Source organism: Schistosoma mansoni, chromosome 2 (genome assembly GCF_000237925.1).
Source record: "Schistosoma mansoni strain Puerto Rico chromosome 2, complete genome".
In the NCBI taxonomy this organism is placed as follows: domain Eukaryota; kingdom Metazoa; phylum Platyhelminthes; class Trematoda; order Strigeidida; family Schistosomatidae; genus Schistosoma; species Schistosoma mansoni.
This window is the reverse complement of record NC_031496.1, coordinates 13,833,643-13,857,548: the sequence shown is the minus strand read 5'-3', so window position 1 is coordinate 13,857,548 and position 23,906 is coordinate 13,833,643. Positions and strand designations below refer to the sequence as shown.

Below are 23,906 nucleotides of genomic sequence, written 5' to 3'. Positions count from 1 at the left end.
AGTAACTGTAATAGCAGTGAAGGAACGAAAGAGTTTGCGATAATTGACGGAAGATTTGCAAATGAAGTATTTTAAGTATAAATTATCATATTTTACGGAAGAACTCGGTAATTTTGCATCGAATAATGAATTGGTTAATACCATCAAGTCTTCGTTTCTTACTGTATATATTTTGAATATTCGGTTAACGGTAATCTTGTGTTCTAGGTTTTCATTTAGCCCATTAACTATCGATAAATTTTCTTCATTCATAAATTTCGTCACTATTACTTAGAGCTTATGCCATAAATCGAATAGTTATGCACAGATTGTAATTTTCTACTTGCAGTGCATCAAAGCCTTGTAATTGTTGTATATTATTATATGAGCTTTTGAGTCATGAACACAAGAAGTACACTGGCTGCTGTACTCATATTCTATTTGGGCAGATTGAAGACACAAAAACTTGCATGAGCCGCTAAGTGTCAGCACGCTTAACCTTATGAAAATAAAAACAAGAGGAAAGTGGGTGGATATTTAAGTTTCTTCTTTCGTCAGAAAAAAAGACAACCAAAAGACAGACCATACTGCTAAATCGTCCGTACTTGAAATTAGGTCATTCGAGAAAAGAATACTACGACATTTAAAACCTACAAAATAATGAAGAGTAAATACATCTGTATCATTTCATATGCAACTACTGTTTATCATCTTGAAAAGAGTAAGGACCAATGTCAGAACATAATAACATTCATCTGATTTTATTTTGTTAAGCTCTCTTCAGCCACTTACAACCTGTATTATGTAAAAATCGAAACTACAAAGTAAGCTAAAAATACCTACATCAATGAATTTGATTGAAATTCGTTGTAATTACACATCAGCAAAAGTGTGAATAGATTAAATAAAAATTGAAAATATGTATCATGTTCCAAAGAACCTTCTACAACATTGAGAGTGACAAAAATGAAAAGCCAAACACTTAGAAATAAGTAGTTATGTGATGAGCGAACATAAACGATAAGTAAGAGAATAACCACCGACGTTTTATGCTAAATTTTTCTAATCACCTCTTCTAAACAATGAAACAAAATTAAGATTCTACACTAATTACAACTTTAGTAGTATATATATATATATATATATATATATATATAAAGCTAGTGTAATACTAGGGTTCGGAGTAGGTGAAGTAAGATATGAACCTGTAACTTATTAATTGAAAATTGACTGTATATACTACTTAACTTGGCATGAATTCCATGGAGTAGTAACGATGTTGGTTATTTACAATAATAATAAAAATGCAAAATGTTCCAACAGTTTGCCGAAATATATGATTCAAGAAGGGTGTTATCAGATTTAACACGTAACAGAATGACTTCATAGTTTAACATCAGTAAATTTGTGTATACAAAGTGATTGATTTACACATATATATTTATTTAAGTATTAAAGACTAATCTTAACAATTATATGCAGTTAATTATTTATATTTATTTGCTTTTTGAAGTGATGATTTAAAATGGTTAGTTATAATATTATATTATGTAGCTTTTTTTTCGATTTAGTCAGCTGGGTAGTAGTAGTAGTATAATTAATTTTCAGGTAAAAAAAAAGTGGCCAAAATTCGAGCATGTAAACATGTACTTGCATATTGATTTACATTAAAACGTGACAGTAACTATTAGTAATGTATACAAAACAAATAAACACACTTCATTTAATTATTGAATTTATTTGGAGTTACAAGTGATAGTAAACTAAGTTTTTTAGAAATAAAGTACATGCACAAGTTCTTAAAGGAAATAAAGATTCAATCAGTTAACCATAAAAATGTAGGAGAACCTCAACACAAGTGTATATCAGTTTCACCTTTTACACTTCAAATAAGCAAGTACAGGGGGTAAATTAACAAGAACAGCAAAAAAAATGAAATTAACAATATTGGAAACAGCTGTAATACAGCTCGTGTGGAACAAGTGAGGTTGAGAATCAAAAACATTACCCACTTCAAGGGTTAGAGAAAGATATAAAGAAGGAATGCAACTGATCTACACTGCGTTACATTCTAAGCCATGTAACTTAGTCAATCAGTTAGTTATGTGCACCGTAGAACATAACATATGTGCGTCGGTTCTACTTGTCATACAATATTAGTACGGCGAAATAAAAGTATCAAGACAAATCCAGGAGTAGTAAAAGTAGTAGTAGTGTTAACAGTAGTAGAAAAGACTAGGTATAAGGGAAGTTAAGAAATCTATAAGGCAATTTTAGGACTCAGGTTTTAAGGAGGAGGGGCAAAGAATTAATGCATCTGAGCCAGTGTAAACGATTCTAAGCCATGTTACCCGAAGTCTCTAGCAATATCACCCAAGGTTTTATTCATCTATAAATTACAAATATCTTGTTGACTTTTACAAGATAAAGTTTATTTCAGTAGTCGATAGCTTTATGATTTGATTATATGCATAACTTAGGATACCCTTTCGTCTTTTTCCAATTCGCTTGTAGAGCAGCTAGCATAGCAAGTCAGTTTGGTAAACAAAGCATATTCTCAATGCTTAGTCTTTCATTATCATTGCTAACACATTATTTCAATCCTTTTTGCTAATCATCGTGTTAATTTTATCTTGTTATGCAAAAGTGGTGATAAGGCAACTTGGGCTAATACATATTTGTGATAGACTTTACGTTGGTAATGAATGACCAAATTTTAAAAAACGATTCTGAGGTAACAATCATTCTGACTAACTAAAATAACGTTTATTTTTAAAAATCGGCATCAACAATGTAAAAACTTATGATGTATTCAATCAAGGATAAACCGAAAAAACGTTGAGTTATGCCATTGTTACTGTTATGGATGTTACAAGAGGCACAAAAATTTGTGAAGAGACACCAAGGACCATGAAATTTAAACTAAGTAAATAACAAATCAAAGCATATATGTTAAAATAATCGGAAAACTTATGGTGCAGCCGTTAAATTATATCAGGCACTGAAATGGGTTAATAAACTACAAAACTACATGTTTACGAATTAATTCATATGTGCACATCTTTTTTCAAAGAATTTTAATAATCAAATTTACCGGTTACGTCATAAAACTACAATATCAATGCAAACTGTAAATATTATATGAAAGGTTTTCTGGTGTTACATTTAAGCCTACATTTAAATAGGTAGTAACTTCCAAAGTAGCTAACTTATCAGTTTTAGTAAAGACTCAAAAAAAACAATAAAGTACCCTTTCTCTAAATGCGTGAACTAAAATGATGGTAGAGTACAACAGTCAATATCGTGTATCTGGCTTACAAAATACGCAAGGCATTGTTGTTTACACAGATATGAGGTTATTCATTTGTTTGGACTGTGGGTAGCAGCGGAATTCAAGACTTAAGTTACGTTCTATTTGGAACTTGTCAGCTAGATGTGCTTTCATCTCTGTGTCAATGTTAACATACTGAAATTCAAAATCAGTACCTATCACTTAAAACGTCAATGCGCTTAATGATTTTCACTGTTAGCCACAATCTAAATTTACTAAAACCTAACGACTAAATTGCTATATCGAAGCAATCTTCTCTGAATGAATGCATGTCAACAGAGACTGATTAAAAATAGTCCTAAATTATAAACTATGAGAAAGTATAGACTTTTACTAAGACACGAATTACATTTAAACAGAATCATAAATACATCGATTGATCACTCAACTTGAACTAAATAATATAAAACATTAATACGATTAGAATGAGAAAATCTGTGTAAACAAATGCATAGTTAAGTTAAACAGTAGTTTACATTTAAATCCAAGTGATATCTGCTATTAACGTTTTAACTCTATGGCTGTTGATTGAAAATAATATTCAAAAGTATCGACTCTAAATGTGTGTGTGTTTTTTAGACGATATTAATTTACACTACTTTCATCTAAGAAGAATACAATAACAATATTATTATTTAGATGGAGAATTTATGAAGATTTTGTTTTAATTCAAGGACAACTTTTATCACACATTCAGATCACTATTAGAGCTATTGAATGGCGGGAGACATTAATTCAAATATCCGCATATTCAAAATTATGGACATACATTATGGATTCAGGTGAACCTATAATGAATTTTTCTTTATAATAAAATCTCTGTCACAAGCGTATAAACAAATTGAACATATCCTATGTAAATAACATTCGCCAATGTTCGTTGAAAAATGAACACATTGAAAGTACTTAATCAATTTCAGCCCAAATGGATAACATGCATGACAGTTAGATGTTTCGTATATGTTGTTTACTCTGAGCTTAATTGTTTGATTATGACATATTTATTGTCCGCTTGGACATCATCCGAATAAATCCATGAAAGAGTTGATCGATGAAAACTATTTTTAGTACATGTTTTATAGAAGATTGTTTGATGACATGAACAATGATTAGTTAGTAACAGTTGTTTGTTGTCATTACTAATTTTTATTGATATAAAGTTTGGACAGTAAAAATTAAATTGTATTTTTTAATACTTTTAATAGTTGAATCGAAATATTTAAGTTATTAAAAGATAAGAATTGGAATTCCTGTGTCTACATTAAAAGAGTAAATTTCCAGGTACAAAATGATTCGGGGTTTTGAATTCAACAACGAATTTTACACACAAAGTGTAGTTAGCTGATTTTTGTGAAGATGCAATCGATCTGAAGACAATTTTTATCATGCATTGACATAGGGTGGATAAACAGAAGAGACAGAGACTATGGAACCTTTTCATCCAAGCCTCAGACTCATCAGTAGTGCTATTCTACGATCCTATATGAAAACATGAAACCTGGGACATTTAGATCTGGTAGAGAGCATGAAACCTTTGGCAAACGAAGTCAGGATGCAGTGGTACACATATTTCCATATTATTCAATACTGTGATCAGCATCCCATTCCACAGTTAAGAGTAAGTAGGGTAATATATATCGACTACACTTGTGCTAATTAAAAAGATTATGAGGTTCTTCTTGCTTTCATTTTGATACCAGTGAAACGATATATGGCGCATGGAAAGTGTGGAGATGACAAATGAACATTGTCTGGCAAACTAAATTTCCATAAAAAAATCTTCAGTGAGATTTATCTTGCATGGATGAGTGAGCATCAAACGAATGATGAAATATACAATTTGATAAGTTATAAAACGACAAAGTATTTTCTTTTCCACCTCTTTTTCCTTCTACAAATGTCATATAATAAGAAAAAATGTCAATTATGAAGTGTTCCAAAGACACTATCTCTCTAATCAATAAGTTGCACGGATTTCTTGATAGTATAAGCTCCAAACAATGTATTTTACTGTGAACCAAAAAACATTCTTTTTAAATAACCATTTTATTGAATATATATGTTTAACATGAATCACTCACTTTTTTCCGACAAGTTTAATTCCAAGAACTTTCCCTTGACGTTTGCATAACTTAACGTAGAATATTTCTTTTTATCGAAACGCATATGGTACATATTGAACAAAGGAAAATATACAATACTAAGTTACATAATGTACATTCTAAGTATAGTAAGGAGAACAGAGGAAGTTATATATATATTAGATGGGAATTTTCATATGAATAAATGTTTTGCTATCTCTGAACAAAAAACAACATACTAATGATTATTGACTAACAAGGGAAATGAAGTGAAAATATGAAGTGAAACAGTACTAGTATTATTACTAATGTTATTATTATTTATACACAGAACACATGAAACTTGAAAAACAGTTGTTGTATTATATGCATATATATATATATATATATATATATATATATATATATATATGCAGTTTGCGACAATTAGTACGAAACTCTGGACAAAGGGTTTAGTTGGCACATGACAACCAATACGTTTTCGAGTTCTGTGGACCGCTAATACTCCCTATAAGAGTAATAATAGTAGAATGAAATTCAGTAATACAGTATGTTTGTGTATTAGGCATGCGCCAAATTTACTGTGCACGAGAAAGTAATGACAATCGTTGATTAGTTCAGTAGGTGGAGTAGTTTATGAAGTCATGATCAAAATGATTAAATTATATGAGCTATTAAGTGAACATTGTCGATGAGCAAACACTTCTGACTTTAAAATAGAACACTGATAGAAAGTATATAAACAAAATAATAACAATAATAATTCAAAAATTATCACCTTGGTGATATTGAGGTTGTGATTGATGTTGTGCATTTAAGGAAACTGGTTCACGGAAAACAGTGAATTGAACTACTGATGATGGGATGGTCAAAATGCTCTGTGCTTCAGCATGCGTAACATGGGTCAATAAGTTGCCGTTCACCTATTATTAAGTGGTATAAAAGAATAATCATTTTGAAAAAAAACAAATTCACACTGTAGAGAGAAGTGTAATATGATGAATCTAATTATGATTGAATGAGTGGGTATTAGAAGACAAGATTAAGTATATTATCACTAATACATGAATCTTTGCAGTATTTTCTTTAGACACAATTATCCTCATAATCGACCAACCCGACTAAATTGACGATTCATAATGAAGTCTGTAACAGACTGAAGAGTTCAACTTGTCCAGGAAAGTTTAAACTGAGGTATCTAGTCTATGGAGACTAGTGGTTTTAACACTAGTTGGCTAATATGAATATAGAGTAAACTACAACCACCATTAGGAATTCAAAAGCCCTTTTACCAGAAATGTCAGGTCTAATGTTTAGCAGTTTAGAAAAAAAATCTACTAAAACTTCTAAGGCGTTTATTTAGGTACGATAACTACAGACTGACAGTGTGGTAAGAGCTTAAAGAGCTCATTATTAAAATCTGTCACATTTCTATCAACAGTAAATAGATGCACATAATGAACATATGTATGTAGTTTTCCTCGACCGATCATTAAATATTTGTGAAGACTCTAAGAAGATACACAGTTTCTGATATGGCCTAGACAAACAGCCCTGGACCTTAAATATTGATATTACGTCTTACTCTGAAAACTCAAAAAATACATCCCCAACAAGTTTGAGGATAGTAACTGAAAAGGATTGTCCAGGACAGAGTTGGGCAGAGAATGATAATTGGCGGCCTATGCTCCTCAACGAGGGGTAACAGGCGTACATAGGTAAGTCAGTCATATTGAGTGCTGTTGGAGGTATGAGGGTGGTTATCACTTCCCGAGTGCCCACACCATGGAAGGGTTCTTCTAGAGGTATCCGAAAGTGAAAATGAGTTAGAGGTGGTCTTAGTGACATAAGGACGTAACCACAGTGTCCAGCGGACAACTGCTTCAGGCTGGTCACACACGACCTTTTTGTGAGTAGCTCTGTACTTGAGACCTTACCGACGGAGACGGAAATACGTGGGATAAGGTTTGTATTTTTAAGTTCAGCCTTTTCCAACCCCACCCCTCCTTTTGGAAAGGCAGCATTGCTGTTATGCTGGTTGTCTGGAGGAAACACCTTACTGCAGTTACACATCTGTACAGTCAGCAGTACTTCACCCTCGGACCTTGGGTTTGTTGCTTTTAGTCTTACCGCTCTTGAACCGACCTGTCTGGCATGGTAGGACCGTGAGGAACGATTGTTCCAGCCAGTATAGCTCGATTAGTTCATTACGATAGGCAAGCCAGACCACCACGTCAAGGTAGCAGCAACGGTCGGGAAGTAAATAAGTTGGGTACCATTAATATCACTTTTTGTGGGTAATCACGAAAAGCGGGGTTAGAGACAATAATAAACTGTAAACCATCTTATAAAAACATGATATATTCATTTGTCCACATATTTCCTACATGAAACATGAAATTCTGTGAAAAATGTATTAACTTAGGTGGACTTCTGATAGAAATTCTAAGAAAATTCTCCAACAGTATGTAACAAAAGATTAGTCAGAGAAAACTTGAGTGATTACTTTTATTCTATAATTACTAATCTAAGAAAAAAGGGTAACATCCCATTCTGTATTTACCTCTAACAACTGATCTCCTGGTCTAAGACGTCCATCTGTTGCAACAGGTCCATCTAAATAGATTTCTTGAATTAGTATGCATGCCTAAGAAAAAAAAGACGGTCAGCAATCGCGTTTATATCTGCACATGAGTACTGGGGAAACTCATATAAACTTGAATATTAAAGACTCATTTTATAATTAGGTTGAGAACTTGCAATCTATAGAGTAACAAATAGCGTTCGTCAATTTATGTCACTTTTATCATAAAGCTAGATATTTATTAGGTTATCAATTGCTGGACACATTCCCTACTAGTCCGTTGTGTATTATTTTATGGATGTGATACATGGCCTCTGAAATTAGAGGAATTGTGCAGTTCGATAAGACTTTTCATAGGTACCTTTAAATTGAGTCATTACCTGAATAGTGTTGATTAAACTTATAGTGCCAAATAAAAATGATAAATTAGTTGATGAGAATGTAAATCTTATTTAAATGATTTAGTTGTATATTTTATGCGTACCAGACCACTATCTGTCCTGATGTACTATCCAAGCTACAATATCAGTAGGTTGGAAGGATGCTAGTAGTCGGCAAATCAAGAAATAACTTTACTCAAAGCAAGTTTTTTTTTTATTTAGGGTCAGCAAAATAGTCACAGTCAACGGTTAGATATTTTGGATGGTACGGTTTAAAATCGGTTACACTGTTGATGATAAGTTCCTTTTTTACATACAGTTACAATTTGATCTTAGTTGTGTTTCAAACTTTTCATTCATGCCGTTTAAGATACATTAACCGTATTTAGTTTTCTGCTACTATTATTATTTTTCTAAATCCATTCCTTATCTTTTTATTGGTTTCCCTCTCCCTATACTAACATAATGTGTGGCGATTGGAACAGATATACATTTATTTTAATTTTCGTATTATTCGGTATTTTTATCGTGCTTGATGTATGAGGTAAAACGAGATCAAATATAAGTATCCATCCACTGATATTTTCAAATGATGATTGTACTAAATCGAAAATTGATCAAAATCAAAATCTGTGAATTATCATGATTTTTCAGTTCGACATCCCGTAAATTCAATGATTAGTATTTCAGAGGATTTCCAAAGCATCTGAACAAATCTATCACAAAAAAGAGGACATAATAGACATTTATACAATATAAAGACAAAAATAGTTATCACTTACAAGAGGTGTATCAATACCTCCAACAAATGTGAAACCTAAATCCATACAGTCAGTTGGACGATAAATTAAAATTGAGACAGGAACACCTTCATATACAGTTGGTGAATCAGCTGAAAGTTAGAGTAATGTATTTATATGATTAAAACTAATAACAAAAAGAATTTTAGAAAATGACTGCAGATTATTTTATACATCAAGAATAAGAGAAATTATTATGTTTATTATAAAATAAAATATCAACTTCAAGAGCTTAGTCACGCTGAGAACATAGACAATATCAGTAAAAATTCCTATTCAGTGTTTAAAGTCAGATAACAAAGACAAAAAAACCAACTAAGAGACTAAATGTGAACCGGTGTTATTTCTATAGTTTTCAAGTTCTCTAATATTTCCAGTAAAAATTAAGCCTTATTGTCAGGTAATGACTTTGTTGTGGTATCAGTGACCTATAACATCGGTGCTCTTCAGTCGTTCATGCCCAATAACGTGAACATTATTTTATTCGTAAGGAAACCCTGTTATTCTGGTAAATAAACCAGTCTTTGATATCAGTTTATTCTAAAATTTGAACCGACAATCTAGTTTCGTGAGCAGTCATCATTAGAGTTTGATTTCCCTCTTGCTAATCATGATAACAATAGTAGGAATGATGACAATTAATACTTTAGACAGTGAAAATTTTTAATACTCTTTTCAAAACTGACAATTTTAAGCAAACATACAGGATTCTTCAACAGATGGTAGACTTGGATCGTAGTTTGTTTTATTTAATTTATCCATTTCTATTCGTGTAACTGATGGATAAATATGAGAAAATTCTTTTATATATTGATTTGGATAAACAAAACTAGAATTGGATTCATTATTTGAATTATGGTAGTATATATTTTGTTGTTCCTGTGCTAAAAGATTATTTTTCATAGCATTTTGTGAGTCGATTATCCTGGGACATCTTGTTGAATCAGATACTATTGGTTGTAACATATTTGAATCATATGATTCAGTTCCAATAAAAGTGGATAAGAAGACATTTTTGAATTGATTATGTTGTTGTACTGTACGAGAGGTTGATTTTATTGCACTACATGAATGTACACCGACACACCATTCACGTAAATGTTCTTCAAGATTTGACCGATAAACTATACTATCACAGGTAGGTGAATTAGGACAAGCAACTAATAGCTTGTCTAATAATCTACAAGAAAGAAAAATACAATGTAATTATCAATTTAGAATAAATTTGTACAGAAGTAACCTTAGTTATTATCAAGAATGCGTTGATCCTATGACTAAAATATAACAAAAATGTATTTTGTAACATCTTATGACCTTCATTAAACTCACTACATGATAAACGGTTTGTCATAGCTACGGCGGCCTGTCTGAACATCTGGGTTACCTGTTTCTGTCATCTAGATATTTCAACAATTTATCTGATTTTGTTTGTTTTAATACATCATTATGGCTATTAATCACATAACCCATTCAGGTGCGTTTCTGAAAGGTGTACAAATTTTCGTTGTACAAGTTACAAAGGCCCAGTTAGAGACATCGTGGTTGCTGGCAGTATGCAGCGAAAAAAATGTCTATTATTTAGATTTCCATTGACTGGACTGCTAACTTCTAACTGGCGATCACTCAACATTTGTCGTCAGGATCGACCAAGAATTAAGAAACGGAAACTTGTTGAAATACATTGTGGTGAGAATTCTATATTGTACCAGAAATATAATATTGAATAAAGCTAATGATAATAATAATTTGTCTAGAGAGTAAAAAATAATGACAGAAACAGCAAAAAACACATGTATATATACGTATACATCACGATAGTTGGATCATAGAATACTGCTTTAGATTAGGCAACCTTACCTAATATGTAGGTAATCTAGGTTCACGTTCTTTAAGCACATTGTCACAAATAGGGAACAAAAATATATATACACCATACAAAGTAGTGATCATAAAATTCGTATATGAGGGCTGAGGTACTTTCCCGGTGCCCATACCAAGGCAGACAGTTTTCTCAGGGGGCCACAGCCCGAGTCTTTCACCTACAGGTCTGATCCATACGACAGTGGAGCAACATAAGGAGATGCAGTCCCATGGTAGCCGAAGATCAATAATAGGTCCGTACACCATTTGTTTCTTTGGAATTCTGGATCCCATGTGCACCGATGGTTTGGAATCAGGGTTTTTCAGCTCCCCTGGGTGGACCCTCAGTATCCACCAACCCAGTCAAAAAGCTGGACATTCACTTTTCGTTCTCCCAATTTCGTAAACAACGCACTTGCCGTGAGAATGCAGTGAATAAGACTTCCCTAACATTGGCTAATTACACGTAGAGATGTGAGAACATTTAGAGGGAGAGCGGATTTTCGCCACCCTTAGCCGTAGCAGGGTATTTGGGAGCATGTCTATCGGAAACACTAGTAAAAGTCATTATTAAGGAAAATTGAATTCCAGAAGACGACTGTAATATACCACATGTCTTTTAATTCTTTTAAATTCTGTAAGTAAATATCACTTGCTCCTCAACTTCATTTTTTTAAAAATGAACGTCTAATAGCACATGTATATGACATGGAAAATAACTTGACGTCCTACTCAAAATTAACTAAATGACTATCCTAATATTTATTTGTTTTCTAAATGTCACTTAGTTAACGTACAACGATTATTGTTAACAGGCAATACATTTGTTACAAGATTACATCAAAATAATTTCAATATACTCCGTATAACATTAAGATTTTATTTTCTGATTCTAAACAATAATCTTTGAAGAAAACATACTGATAATCATTGATTTCAATGTATCAAGTAATAATGAAATAACAATATGAATAATTCAAATAGCTACTAACCGTTTCACAATATTAGAAGCTTGTTGACACTGTAAATAATTGATAATTTGCTTGTCTACAGGACAAAGTGCTTGGACAGCTAGATGATTTTTTAAGCAAGGAGAACAAAATGTATGACCACACTTGGTATCTAATGGATCAACTAAGGGTTGTCGACATAGCTGAAATGTAAAGAGATGCAAAAAAATTATTTGGGTTAGTATTTCTGTTGAATGTTAAATATCAAGTAGTTTGGAACAATATATCTATAAATTAATTAAAGATGCGCTATTTACAGACAGAAAGAAATAATTTTACATGGGAACGAAATAAAATGCAAAGATCTCTTTTTAAGACTAAAAGACCACATAAAGTATAACACACCAGATTGTAAATCGGGGTTATTCACGTTCAGCCAACCGAATAGGCGGAAATGAGACACCTAGAGTTAGATCTGTGCTTCAGTAGTTGGGAGGTGAGTAAACGTAGATCACTGAGATATAACTGTTGGATAGGGTTAATACTCTTATCACTGGATATTATGAGCAATGACCAAGATAATCTGTAACAGAAGGACTTTTAAATAGTGGTAAGAACGAAGGGCATATAATGTGAAACTTCAGGGAACAACCATTCAAAGCTATACATAATAAATTACTAAATAGGAGGTCTTACATGTTACTTCTGAGTAGCTGTATTATTATTATTATTATTTATTTATTTATTTATTTATTTAAACACATAAATATTGGTACAAGGAAGCACCAGATACATATGCGCCTCACACATCTCATTCGATTTGTGTGAGGGCTGTGATACTGCCAAGGTGCCCAAACTGAAGCAGGTGGTTTTCTTAGTGGGCCACACCCAGAGCCTTTGACCTAAAGGTCTGATCCACAAGGCAGTGGAGCATCGTTAGGAAATGCAGTCCCATGGTAGCCGGTGACCAACGATTGATTCATACTCCATTTGTTCCCTCAGGATACTGGAGCCCATGTGCACCATTGGTTCGGAATCAGGGTTTTCCAACTCCCCTAGGTGGACTTTCCGTGTCCACCAACCCGGTTAAAGCGCCGGAGTAGCTGACCATTCCCAAAATGGGCCTAAATAACTTTCAGAAACTATTTATTACTAGCTATTCTATTCTATAGCAGACCGGTAAATCATCTTGATGTCCTTCTAGGAGGTACAAATGAAGAACTGATAAACCGTCGTAAAACCATAGCTGTTCAGATGTCCAAAATGAAAATAGAATAAAACACTTCTAACACCATAACTCACAAAAAAACCAGATGTACGTAACCTATGAGTTGAAAGATTTTCATGGGGCTCAGACTAAAAAAATTATGAATCTTTGCATTTTATTTGGTTAGGAACAAATTCTGTTTAGTAATACCCTACGACTAGTATAGTTAGTAAAAAAAGAGACTGAGTAAATAAATAAGTATAAATTTCACAATACAAATTACCCGGATCGAGATTTTCAACTTAAAATTACGAGATTTAAATACTATTTAACTACAGTGCCATCAAATACTTGAAATGACTTTATAAGTAACAGAATAGGCTGTTTCTAGATTTCATCTAAACCCCTAATTAAAGGATGATAGGGAGTGGTACCAATTAGTTATTCGAACCTAGATGAGCTGGGTAAGATTTAAATCCGTGGCCCATTAGTTGAAATTCATGTGTCGAAATTATTGAAACTGTGACAACTATGAAATACAATGACGACAGTAAAAGAGAAATGAGGTCTGTAGATTTGTGAATACATCATAAAATTTGTTGAATAGTAACATTACATATGATGAATTTAAAACTCACGGTACAACAGAGATCCGCATCCACTGTTTGTGTGTAATTATAAATATGAGGAGACATGGAATCATGTGTTCGACCGCATGTACGACACAAATACTTTTTCACAATCACATTTTTGGGATTACTAGATGACACCTCATTTTGGTTATGAACAGAAGTACTAGTAGGGTAGTTTGGATGAGTATCTTCTTTAGTAATCAACCTAGGTGACATAGATGATATTGCTGAAGGTTGAACAAAATGAGATTTACTGCATGGACCGATTTTTGGATGAAGTTCCGTGAAAGCTGATCCAGGAGAAGGAAAAGATGAAGATGTAGATGTATTTGGAGTAAATTGTAAAGGGTAATTGGGGATACCAGATGTAATGTTTTCTGAATAGGAATAAGGCAAACTTGGTGGCTCAAAAGATGGAGGGTTAGAGAATGGATTTAAGATAGAAGCATCGCAAGCTGCTTTAGCAAATTTAGGGGTTGAAGATTCACATGCATTAGTGGTGGCTGTGTTTTGTAACGTCGAGCTGATGGTACTCTCCTGAAAAACGAGCAAACATAAAGAAACCCAATAACAACATACAATAGGGTGTGAGACTCAGAAAAACAGGTGTTGTCCAACTGTATTACCTAGGTTCTGGCATTACATTACTATGCATGACAAGAGATAAGCTCGGTTTATTTGGCCCATGAACGCTACAGAACAGTTCTAGACCCATAATTTATTCATTTACTGCTAAAACGCAAGACCAAAGTCAAGAAACAAAAATGATTACATGAAAATGTGATTTATCGCCACGTCACATTTCAGTCTTATATATTCGTTTCTTCCCTACTTTACAGTTCAGTGCTACATAATCATCTAAACGTCTCTGACTACAAACTACTATAACTTATTTACACATATTTATTAAAAACTGACCATTTTAAAAATTCCTTTTCTAAAAGTTGATGTTAAATTGTCGTAAGTTGGGAGTTGAGTTGCAATAATATGTTCAGGAGGTTCTGGTAATAATGGGGAACCTTTGGTAACAGGAAGGTCAAGACCGGGACTACTGGCAACTGTCGTATTTGTTTCACTATCTCCACCAACACTGCCTGTGCTGTCATCGCAACAACTTCCAGTCTGCATAACAAAAGTGGAGGTTCGATGAAGTTGACCTGGGTCGATGGACAAATATTAAGCACCAAAGCCAGACCATAAGACAATCATAAGCAAAATGAATAGTGAAACTTTTTTGGATTGTGCATTATCTTTCCTCGAAAAAATTAGATGTCATAAATCTTCTCCAAACAGACCTGAAATTAAAAAAAATATAGAAAGCATCAATACAAAGTGCATGCGTGTGTGAGTTAAGAGACATTTAAGTTTAACCAAAAGTTATTGCTCCACATGCATACGACATACGACATTTTAACCAATGTAGTATTTATGAAGTGGGATGATTAAAAGTTGAAATCATTTAAACTCATTGAAGCAGTATTTCCTTGAATACTTAACTTTGTCTGATCAAACAGTACTTGAAAACAAGAATTAAGTTGTTTTCCACTGAATTTGAAAAACAAACCAGAAAATATAGAAGATATGCGTTTCACCGAAGTTTGGAAATGAATCACTGATACCGACAGAATTAGAAAAGTTTCGTAGCCATATGTACTGTTGACTCAGAGAACTAATAATTAGAACCACTAGCATATCCTTTTCAGTTAAATAACTAGCACGATGCCCTGGTACGGCCGAGAATTGGGAAAGTCCGCTCTCCCTCTCGAAATGCTCTCACATGGCCTCCGCATATAGCCACTGCCAGGGAAATCCTACTCACTGCCTTCTCGTGGCATTACTGTTGTTTACGAAATTGAAAGGACGAAAAGCGAGGGTCCGGTGCTTTAACCGGGTCGGTGGACACGGAAAGTCCACCTAAGGGAGTTGGAAAACCCTGATTCCGAACCAATGGTGCACATGGACTCCAGTATCCTGAGGGAACAAATGGAGTATGAATCAATCGTTGGTCACCGGCTACCATGGGACTGCATTTCCTAACGATGCTCCACTGCCTTGTGGATCAGACCCTTAGGTCAAAGGCTCCGGGTGTGGCCCTCTAAGAAAACCACCTGCTTCAGTTTGGGCACCTTGGCAGTATCATAGCCCTCACACAAATCAAATAAGATTTGTGTGGCGCATTTATACCTGGTGCCCCCTTGTACCAATATTTATGTGTTTAAGTGAATAAATAATTTAAATTACAACTAGTTACAGAGCAAAAGAGGATCGGTGGTAGTGAAAACAAGTAAGGTATGAGAGGAAAAAACAGATAAATAAACAAAATTTCCATAGATTAAATGTAGATAAACGAATTTACTTGCCGCTTTAACTTCGAAAACACTAACTAAGGAGCAAATATCGCTACTCGGCAGATACTACCAATCAGAAACTTCCCCGATTGATACTTTACGACTGACTTTAAGACTGCTCAACCGGTGATTTTATTATGAAAAGACTGCCAATCTTTGCCTTGTTATATGTAAGACACGTCGCGGAAACTTCTAAGATAGCAACGATCGAGTCCAAGTAGTATTTTGGTGTTAACCATCAGTATCTAAATATTACAATCACTAGGGAGAACCAACGAACCTACATCTCAAGATACTTATTAATCGACCGGCAGTGCTACATATGGCGCAAACTGTCTATTTCAGGACTACATTAACAACTGGCTAGTCAGGACTGATGTTTTCAAATTAGGTTTTAATAGTGATTTCCTTAGTGGTAGTAGTAATTGTCTTCAATGCTGCTTGTAGCCTTAACAATTCAGATAATCTGATTTTTCGTAGTTCATTTTACTCGTGAAAACATACAGTCTTAGAGTCCTATCTCCTAGCGATCCAAAAAGCTGCAGACAACTGTTCTACATAATATCAAAAATCCGATCATCCTGCATGTCATTCTAAAACATTTCCACATAATTATTTAGAAATCAACGCAGCATCCATTTCTTCATCACTGTTTCCTCCATTTCTGTTTTTCCATAACTAATGTTTGTGTCTGTCAGTCAGTCAGCTACAAAGTAGGACCAGGCACGCATATGCATCGTTCCAAGTTTCCATACCTCGTTAGCACCACAAGATGAACACCGAATTCATAGAAGTAGTTAATTTAGTGGTGGCAATATATAAAAAAGGTTGTATATAAGGATATAGTACAGAAAGACAGATATGAAGCAATTTTAATCTCAAGGTTTAAGGGGAGACAGAGAGTTTATACATCTACGCCATTGTGATCGATTCTGAGCCATGTAACACAGAGTCTCCAACCATTGGTTACGATAGTCACGCGTACCCCAACCAACGTTCGCACACTAATGCAGATCACACAACAGATGGGGCTGGCTTTGTCTTTAGAAAGTCTTAATGTTGATGTTTGCTGTCTATCCGAGACCCGTATTCAAGACTCTAGTGAAGTACTACAAATCCGCTCTCCATCTGTCGCCTCGAAAAGCTTGTTTCACGTGCGCTTATCCGGGGACCCTGTGGCATCTTCGTCTGGTCTTGCTGGCGTTGGTGTCGCACTAAGCGCTAGGGCTGAGGCAGCACTAATCGATTGGATCCCCACTAACAGTCGGTTATGTGCTGTTAGATTAGAAAGTTCCATCAAAGTGAGAAGAAACCGGCGTGAGAAACGGTGTCTTTTCGTTATCTCCGCCTATGCCCCGACAGATTGCAGCCCGGATGCAATCAAGGATCAGTTTTACCATCAGTTAACAGTTCTTCTCCAGAAAGCGCGTTCGACAGATATTGTAGTACTAGCCGGAGACTTGAATGCACAGGTCGGGCGTCTAGGCACAGAAGAGAGTCGTTTAGGTGGCCTATGGGGACTTGTTGGTCGCAGGACAGATAACGGGGACCGTTTGCTGCAACTGTGCACAGACCACAACCTGTTTCTGGCCAGCACTAACTTCCGGCACAGTCATCGCCGGTGTGCCACCTGGCGTCCTCCCTCTGCATCCCAAACCTGGACTCAGATTGATCACATCGCGATCAGCTACCGCTGGCGTGGTTGTGTACAAGACTGCCGCTCCTTTTGGAGTACTTATCTGGAGTCTGATCATGCCCTGGTCTGCGCCAATCTTACCTTACTTTTCAGTGGCCGAAGGATTGACCGCCATCAACGGATCGATGTTAGTAAACTGACTGCAACTTCTGTTGCAAGTAAGTATCGAGCGGAGCTAGCTTCTAGGCTAGCTACCACACCACCGAAAGGCATAGATGAGCATTGGTTGCACCTTCATGACGCCATGAAAATGGCGAGTAAAGCCGCTTGCGGCTTCGCGAAACGTCCCGCTTACAAGCACTGGGTTTCTTCTGGCTCCTTACAACTGATCGAAGCCCGTCGGTCTACTCCGGGTGACCGTGAGTATGACCACAAACGAAGGCTGTTACGTAATGAAATTGGGCAAAGCTTGCGTAAGGACCGGGAAGCCTGGTGGTCGGAGCGTGCTAATGAGATGGAAGCAGAAGCTGCATCTGGTAACTGCCGGAAGCTCTTCCAACTCATCCGAACCACTGGCAGAAAGAAGTCTGGTGTGAGTGAAACAATCACTAACATCTCTCGACGTCTTGGACGATGGGCGGAATTTTTCGAAGGGCAGTTCAACTGGCCTGCTGCTCCGGCAACATCGACCAGTTTGTCCTGCCCCCCATGGCCGGTGACGACTGATCCACCAAACGAGGCGGAAGTTCGCATGGAACTCCAACTCTTGAAACGTTACAAATCACCTGGCCCAGATGACTTACCTCCGGCTCTTTTTAAAGATGGTGGTGGCCTTCTGACTAAGGAATTAACTGTGTTGTTTGGAAAGGTTTGGGAGCTAGAAAGTGTTCCAACATCATGGAATGAGTCAATAGTCGTCCCTATCTTTAAAAAGGGTTCACGTTGTTCCTGTAACAACTATCGGGGGATAAGTCTACTTCCGATCGCGTCCAAACTATTGGCTTCTGTCATTCTTCGTAGGTTGTTTAAAACCCGAGAACGATTGACTCGAGAGGAGCAGGCTGGTTTTCGTTCTGGTCGAGGATGCATCGATCACATCTTCACCCTCCGCCAAATGTTAGAACACCGTCATACTTATCGCAGGCCAACAATCGTAGTGTTTCTTGATATCAGGGCTGCCTTCGATTCGTTGTACAGGACTGTTCTCTGGGACTGTCTATTGAAGAAGGGTGTGCCTGAGAAGTTCATTAACATCTTAAAGGCCCTGTATACGAACACCTCAGGCAGAGTGAGGGCATACAACCACCTTTCTCCCTTGTTCCATTCGAGCAGTGGGGTTAGGCAGGGTTGCCCAATCTCACCATTCCTCTTCAACTTTGCCATCGACGACATCCTGGAAACAGCTCTGATGGATGTAAGTAATGGCGGTGTGGATCTGCTGCCTGGAGAACGACTTCTCGACCTCGAGTATGAGGATGATATTGTCTTACTGTGTGATAATGCCCAAGGCATGCAATCCGCACTTAATCAGTTGGCAATCAGTGTCCGCAGGTACGGCATGTGCTTTGCACCCTCCAAGTGCAAAGTACTCCTACAAGACTGGTAGGATTCTCATCCTGTACTCACCCTAGATGGTGAGCAGATTGAAGTAGTTGAGAAGTTCGTGTATCTAGGTAGCTATATAAGTGCTGGTGGGGGCGTGAGTGATGAGATTGATGCACGTATAATGAAAGCCAGAGCGGCTTATGCCAATCTGGGCCATCTTTGGCACCTTCGTGATGTTAGTCTGGCTGTAAAAGGTCGGATCTACAACACGTCGGTGAGAGCAGTTTTGCTCTATGCTTGTGAAACCTGGCCTCTCCGAGTTGAGGATGTTAGACGTCTCTCTGTGTTCGATCATCGTTGTCTCCGAAGGATTGCTGACATTCAGTGGCAACACCATGTTAGTAATGCAGAGGTTCGGCATCGTGTGTTCGGGCGCAGAGACGATAATTTAATTGGTGTCACCATCTTGGAACACCGACTTCGGTGGCTTGGACATGTTTTACGAATGTCGTCCCAGAGACTTCCACGTCGTGCATTATTTGCCGACTCTGGGACTGGTTGGAAAAAGCGGAGAGGAGGTCAGTGTATGACATGGTGTCGTGGCATGAAAGAGAGCTGCAAAGGGCTAGCTTCTGTTGGTCCTTCACGACTCCCTGGCTGGGGTCCGAGAGATGGTGCAACACAGTGGCTAGAGGCGTTATCAGATATGGCTCAGAATAGAAGCCAGTGGCGATCCTGCTGCAACCTTCTTTTACTTTCTTCATAAAGAATGGTTCTAACTTTCTTAACTGAAAGAGTCTTCTGGTTGTACATTTCAGTCCACCTTATCTTTTCATCCTTTCTCTTCCTACTTTCATTATTTTGTGTGGCGCATATGTATCTGGTGCCCTTTTGTACCAATATATATGTTTAAATAAATAAATAAATAAATAAGTCTGTATCTACCAACATGGCTCAGACTAGAAGTTCGTGACTTCAAGCATTGATGCCACGTTTTGGTTTGGCCGCCCCTAACTCTTTTCCAACCATCCCCTACGCTAGTCAGCATAGCGCGTCGTGGTAATCTGAGTTCAGGCATACGTAACACGTGGCCTAACCATCTCAGTCGATGAAGATTCATCACCTCATCAACTGATTTAGCATCATTCCCTAATACCCTGTGTCTAACCTCACTATTACTTACCTGGTGATCCCAGTAGATGCGAGCAATATTTCTAAGACATCTGTGGTCAAATACTAGTAACCTACGAGTATCTTCTACTCTTAACGACCATGTTTCACAGCCGTAAAGTAGAACAGAACGAACTGCTGCGCAGTATACTCATCTCTTAATTGATAGACGGATATCTCGTCTTCGCCATAGGTGACGTAAGTTGGCAAAAGCCAAGCGAGCTTTTTGAATCCGTGCTGAGATTTCTTCAGACACTAACCCATTAGGTCTGATCAGACTTTCAAGATAAATGAAGTTATCAACGCGTCCGACTACTTCACCCCCTATCCTTAGTTCAGGTATTGACGCAGGCCAGTTCTGGAGCAACAAATTGCATTTGGAGAGGGGAAAAGCATTTCGAACATCCTTGCAGTGTTACTCAGTGCTACCAAAAGACTGCATTTTATCAGCGTCTTCACTGAACAGGACTATGTTATCTGCGCATTCTAAGTGGATAAGTGGACCTCCTGGTAGATCAATTCCCGAAAATTCAGTCAACGAGAAAGTTGTTCCCAGCAGTAGGTCTATGATGAAGTTAAACAAAAATGTAGATGGTGGAAAGCCTTGTCAGACACTACTTGAGGTTGACAAATTACTCCAGACATTTCTACTGCATAAAAGAATATTATTGTCGAGGATACTTTCGGATAAAATCAAGTGGCGGCCGATGTTTTTGGCAGCCAATATATTCTAGGTTTACAAAAAAGTGGAATATTTCATTAGGTACTTGTTTTATGTTACAAAATGGTTAGAAATCTAGTAATATATCGGTATGAAGGTAGTATATACTGTGACGCATGGTTCAAGCACAAGCTGGGTAATATATTATGGAAAACGTGTTAATGAACACAAATGTGTTGGCACAACGTTAATAATGATTGTTTTACAAGTCTAATTGGCTACAATCACTGGAATCACTATGTATGCGAATGTGACGAAGTTCCAAAATCGTAACTTGACACTCCCTATTGTTTTGATTAAACCTGATTACACAGACAGAATAGGTATTCGGCATTTTAGTAGATTCTCAGTAACAACAAAAATAAACATCAAGTTATGTCCACATAATATTCCTTGAAATGGATGTGTGAGTACGTTTTCTAAAGTTTCGTTTACCAACATATCATATTGTGTCTTTGAGACGAAGCTTAGAAGATAAAAACTTACGAAATAAGTAATTTCCAGGAACTATGAATACTATCGTTGTAGCTCTCGGGTACACTGAAAACTAGACAGTGTAGCAAAGTCTATCAAAACCACCGCCAAATCAATTCCAAATTTCAACAACAATTAGTCATAGAGTTGTAGGCGGAAAAGAGAAACTTATGCTTATCAAGATTCCGTACCTATTAGCAGTGGGGCACTGATATCTCTGTGTGAGAACCTATGCATATTTATTGATTGAAAAAGAAATATTAGTAAATTATAGTGAAATACTGTCCGGAGTCATTAAGATTCATTACAGTTTCCTATTGAGGGACCCCTGAAAAGTCGCTTGAACCACCTCATCTGCCAGGTAATCTGAGTATTCAATTACTCTCCAGAGGTGAAAAGTGAACATACAGTCCATTCTGTTGTGTTATATCTCTAGTTTCCATGTGCTACCTCCAAATCTTGTGTTGGAACTGAGTACAAGTAAATAATTAAACGAATGTTCACGAGCGTGTAGTGACCGGCCAGTCTCGATAAGAACACGATTGGAATAATAGAAACAATTATTATTATTGTAACCAATTGTACCAGAGATTGTTTTACTGTATTTGTTTAACTGTATCCGTTTCACTTCTTGTTCCATATACCGCCTGGTTTGGTTCGAGCTTGCTCACGCACTGCTTGTTCGCTTGTACTCTTTGGCACGTCTCGGTATTATTTCGATACCACGAGATCGCCAATAAATATACTTGATCTGGACTAGTAAAGCCTTCTGGTTTACGGGCTATCAAGGGAACCAAGTCATATTTGTACGCGTAATCGAATAGTAGTGGTGATCATAGTCCGTCCACGACTCGACATCCACTACAACTGGTGAGCCGTATTTGGAACACGCACAACAACTGGTGAGCCGTTGTTGGAACACGCAATACAGCTGGTAACCCAATCCATCGAGCACAAGTCAAACTTGGCCAATTCTCCAAGCCAGATCAATCCGGTGAGTCTATTTATCTATCCACATCTGTTGCATATATTCGTATTGATATTTTTCAATATATAATATCTTGGCAACTTACCATGGTGGATAACGATAAGAGTAGTATAAATATAATAGACTCCGAGGTACAGGTTATCAACTTTCAACCGGTTCCTTTCATCCCTCATGATCCAGAAGTCTGGTTCGCGGCACTGGAATCTCAATTTGAGATCCGCCGCATAACCAACCAAAGGCAAAAGTACGCCTACGCTTTGGAATCATTGCCCGGGGATCACTTAACCGCTGTCCGTGAGGTTGTCCTCAATCCGAACGTTCCGAACGTTTACGACCGTCTTAAGGATGCTATCCTTCGACATTTCCTCCCATCAAGAGAGGAACGATTGAGGACTCTCTTAGCACGTCACCCTATGGGTGATGCTAAGCCGAGCCACCACCTCACGCGCCTGCAGTCCCTTGCAGGAAACTCGACAGCAGACTCTGAGATAGTCAAAGAGTTGTGGCTCGAAGCCTTACCAGTCAGTATCCAGCCAACCCTTACGGCTCTGCTCGAGGACACCCCGCTCAACAAGGTGGCCCTCATAGCAGATAAGATTCTGGCACGAGTTAACACCAAAGGCGACCATTTAGTTGCTAGTTTTTCCCGTTCTAACGTTGATCTCGATGCTAGACGACCTCCGGCTCATGGGGATAGGGACAGATGTATCCATACTCGTCTCAGTTTCCGAGACCGCGCAAATGTGCCAGCCCCCTACGTCCCCCGACCCAGGTCACAATCTCGAAAAGCCGTAACGACTCGCCCCAAGCGGGCATCTTCCAAGCCACGCCAGAAGGCGGTTTCGGAAGCGAGTCCAGGTTGGTGCTGGTTTCACCGTGCTTTCGGAGCCGGTGCCCGTCATTGTCGAGCTCCCTGCTCATACAAGGCGGGAAACTTCTCAGCCGGCGAGTAAATGCGGCCGTACTCGCCGGCACTTCACCTCAGGTTGGCCGTTTATTTTACGTGCACGATTATCGCACCAACGCTAGGTACCTTGTGGATACGGGTGCCCAAGTTTCTGTCGTACCTATCGGTAACAGTAAGTCTCAAGCCACTATGCTTCGACTACGCGCTGCGAATGGCTCAGTCATTCCCACCTATGGTACACGACAACTTACGGTCAACCTGAGCAACCGACGACAGTATCTGTGGACGTTCATCATTGCCGATGTCCCACAGC

At 37.3% G+C, this 23,906-nt stretch overlaps 1 protein-coding gene across 1 annotated transcript in view; it reads right to left on the bottom strand.

Moving 5' to 3' along the window:
- The window catches only part of Smp_048980 (putative multiple pdz domain protein), a gene marked incomplete at its 3' end in the record, with an annotated part of 34,466 nt that extends 12,654 nt beyond the window's left edge, over nt 1-21,812 (bottom strand). The window contains exons 1-9 of the mRNA XM_018795770.1: nt 21,711-21,812; nt 14,723-15,099; nt 13,811-14,341; nt 12,008-12,168; nt 9,860-10,335; nt 9,138-9,247; nt 7,955-8,038; nt 6,170-6,314; nt 5,392-5,458 (exon numbers count right to left, since the gene is read on the bottom strand). Of these exons, the coding sequence (XP_018650049.1) occupies nt 5,392-5,458; nt 6,170-6,314; nt 7,955-8,038; nt 9,138-9,247; nt 9,860-10,335; nt 12,008-12,168; nt 13,811-14,341; nt 14,723-14,932 (1,784 nt within the window). The 5' untranslated portion in view covers nt 14,933-15,099; nt 21,711-21,812. The remainder of the gene's footprint in view (nt 1-5,391; nt 5,459-6,169; nt 6,315-7,954; nt 8,039-9,137; nt 9,248-9,859; nt 10,336-12,007; nt 12,169-13,810; nt 14,342-14,722; nt 15,100-21,710) is intronic.
- Nucleotides 21,813-23,906: the final 2,094 nt, after the last annotated feature.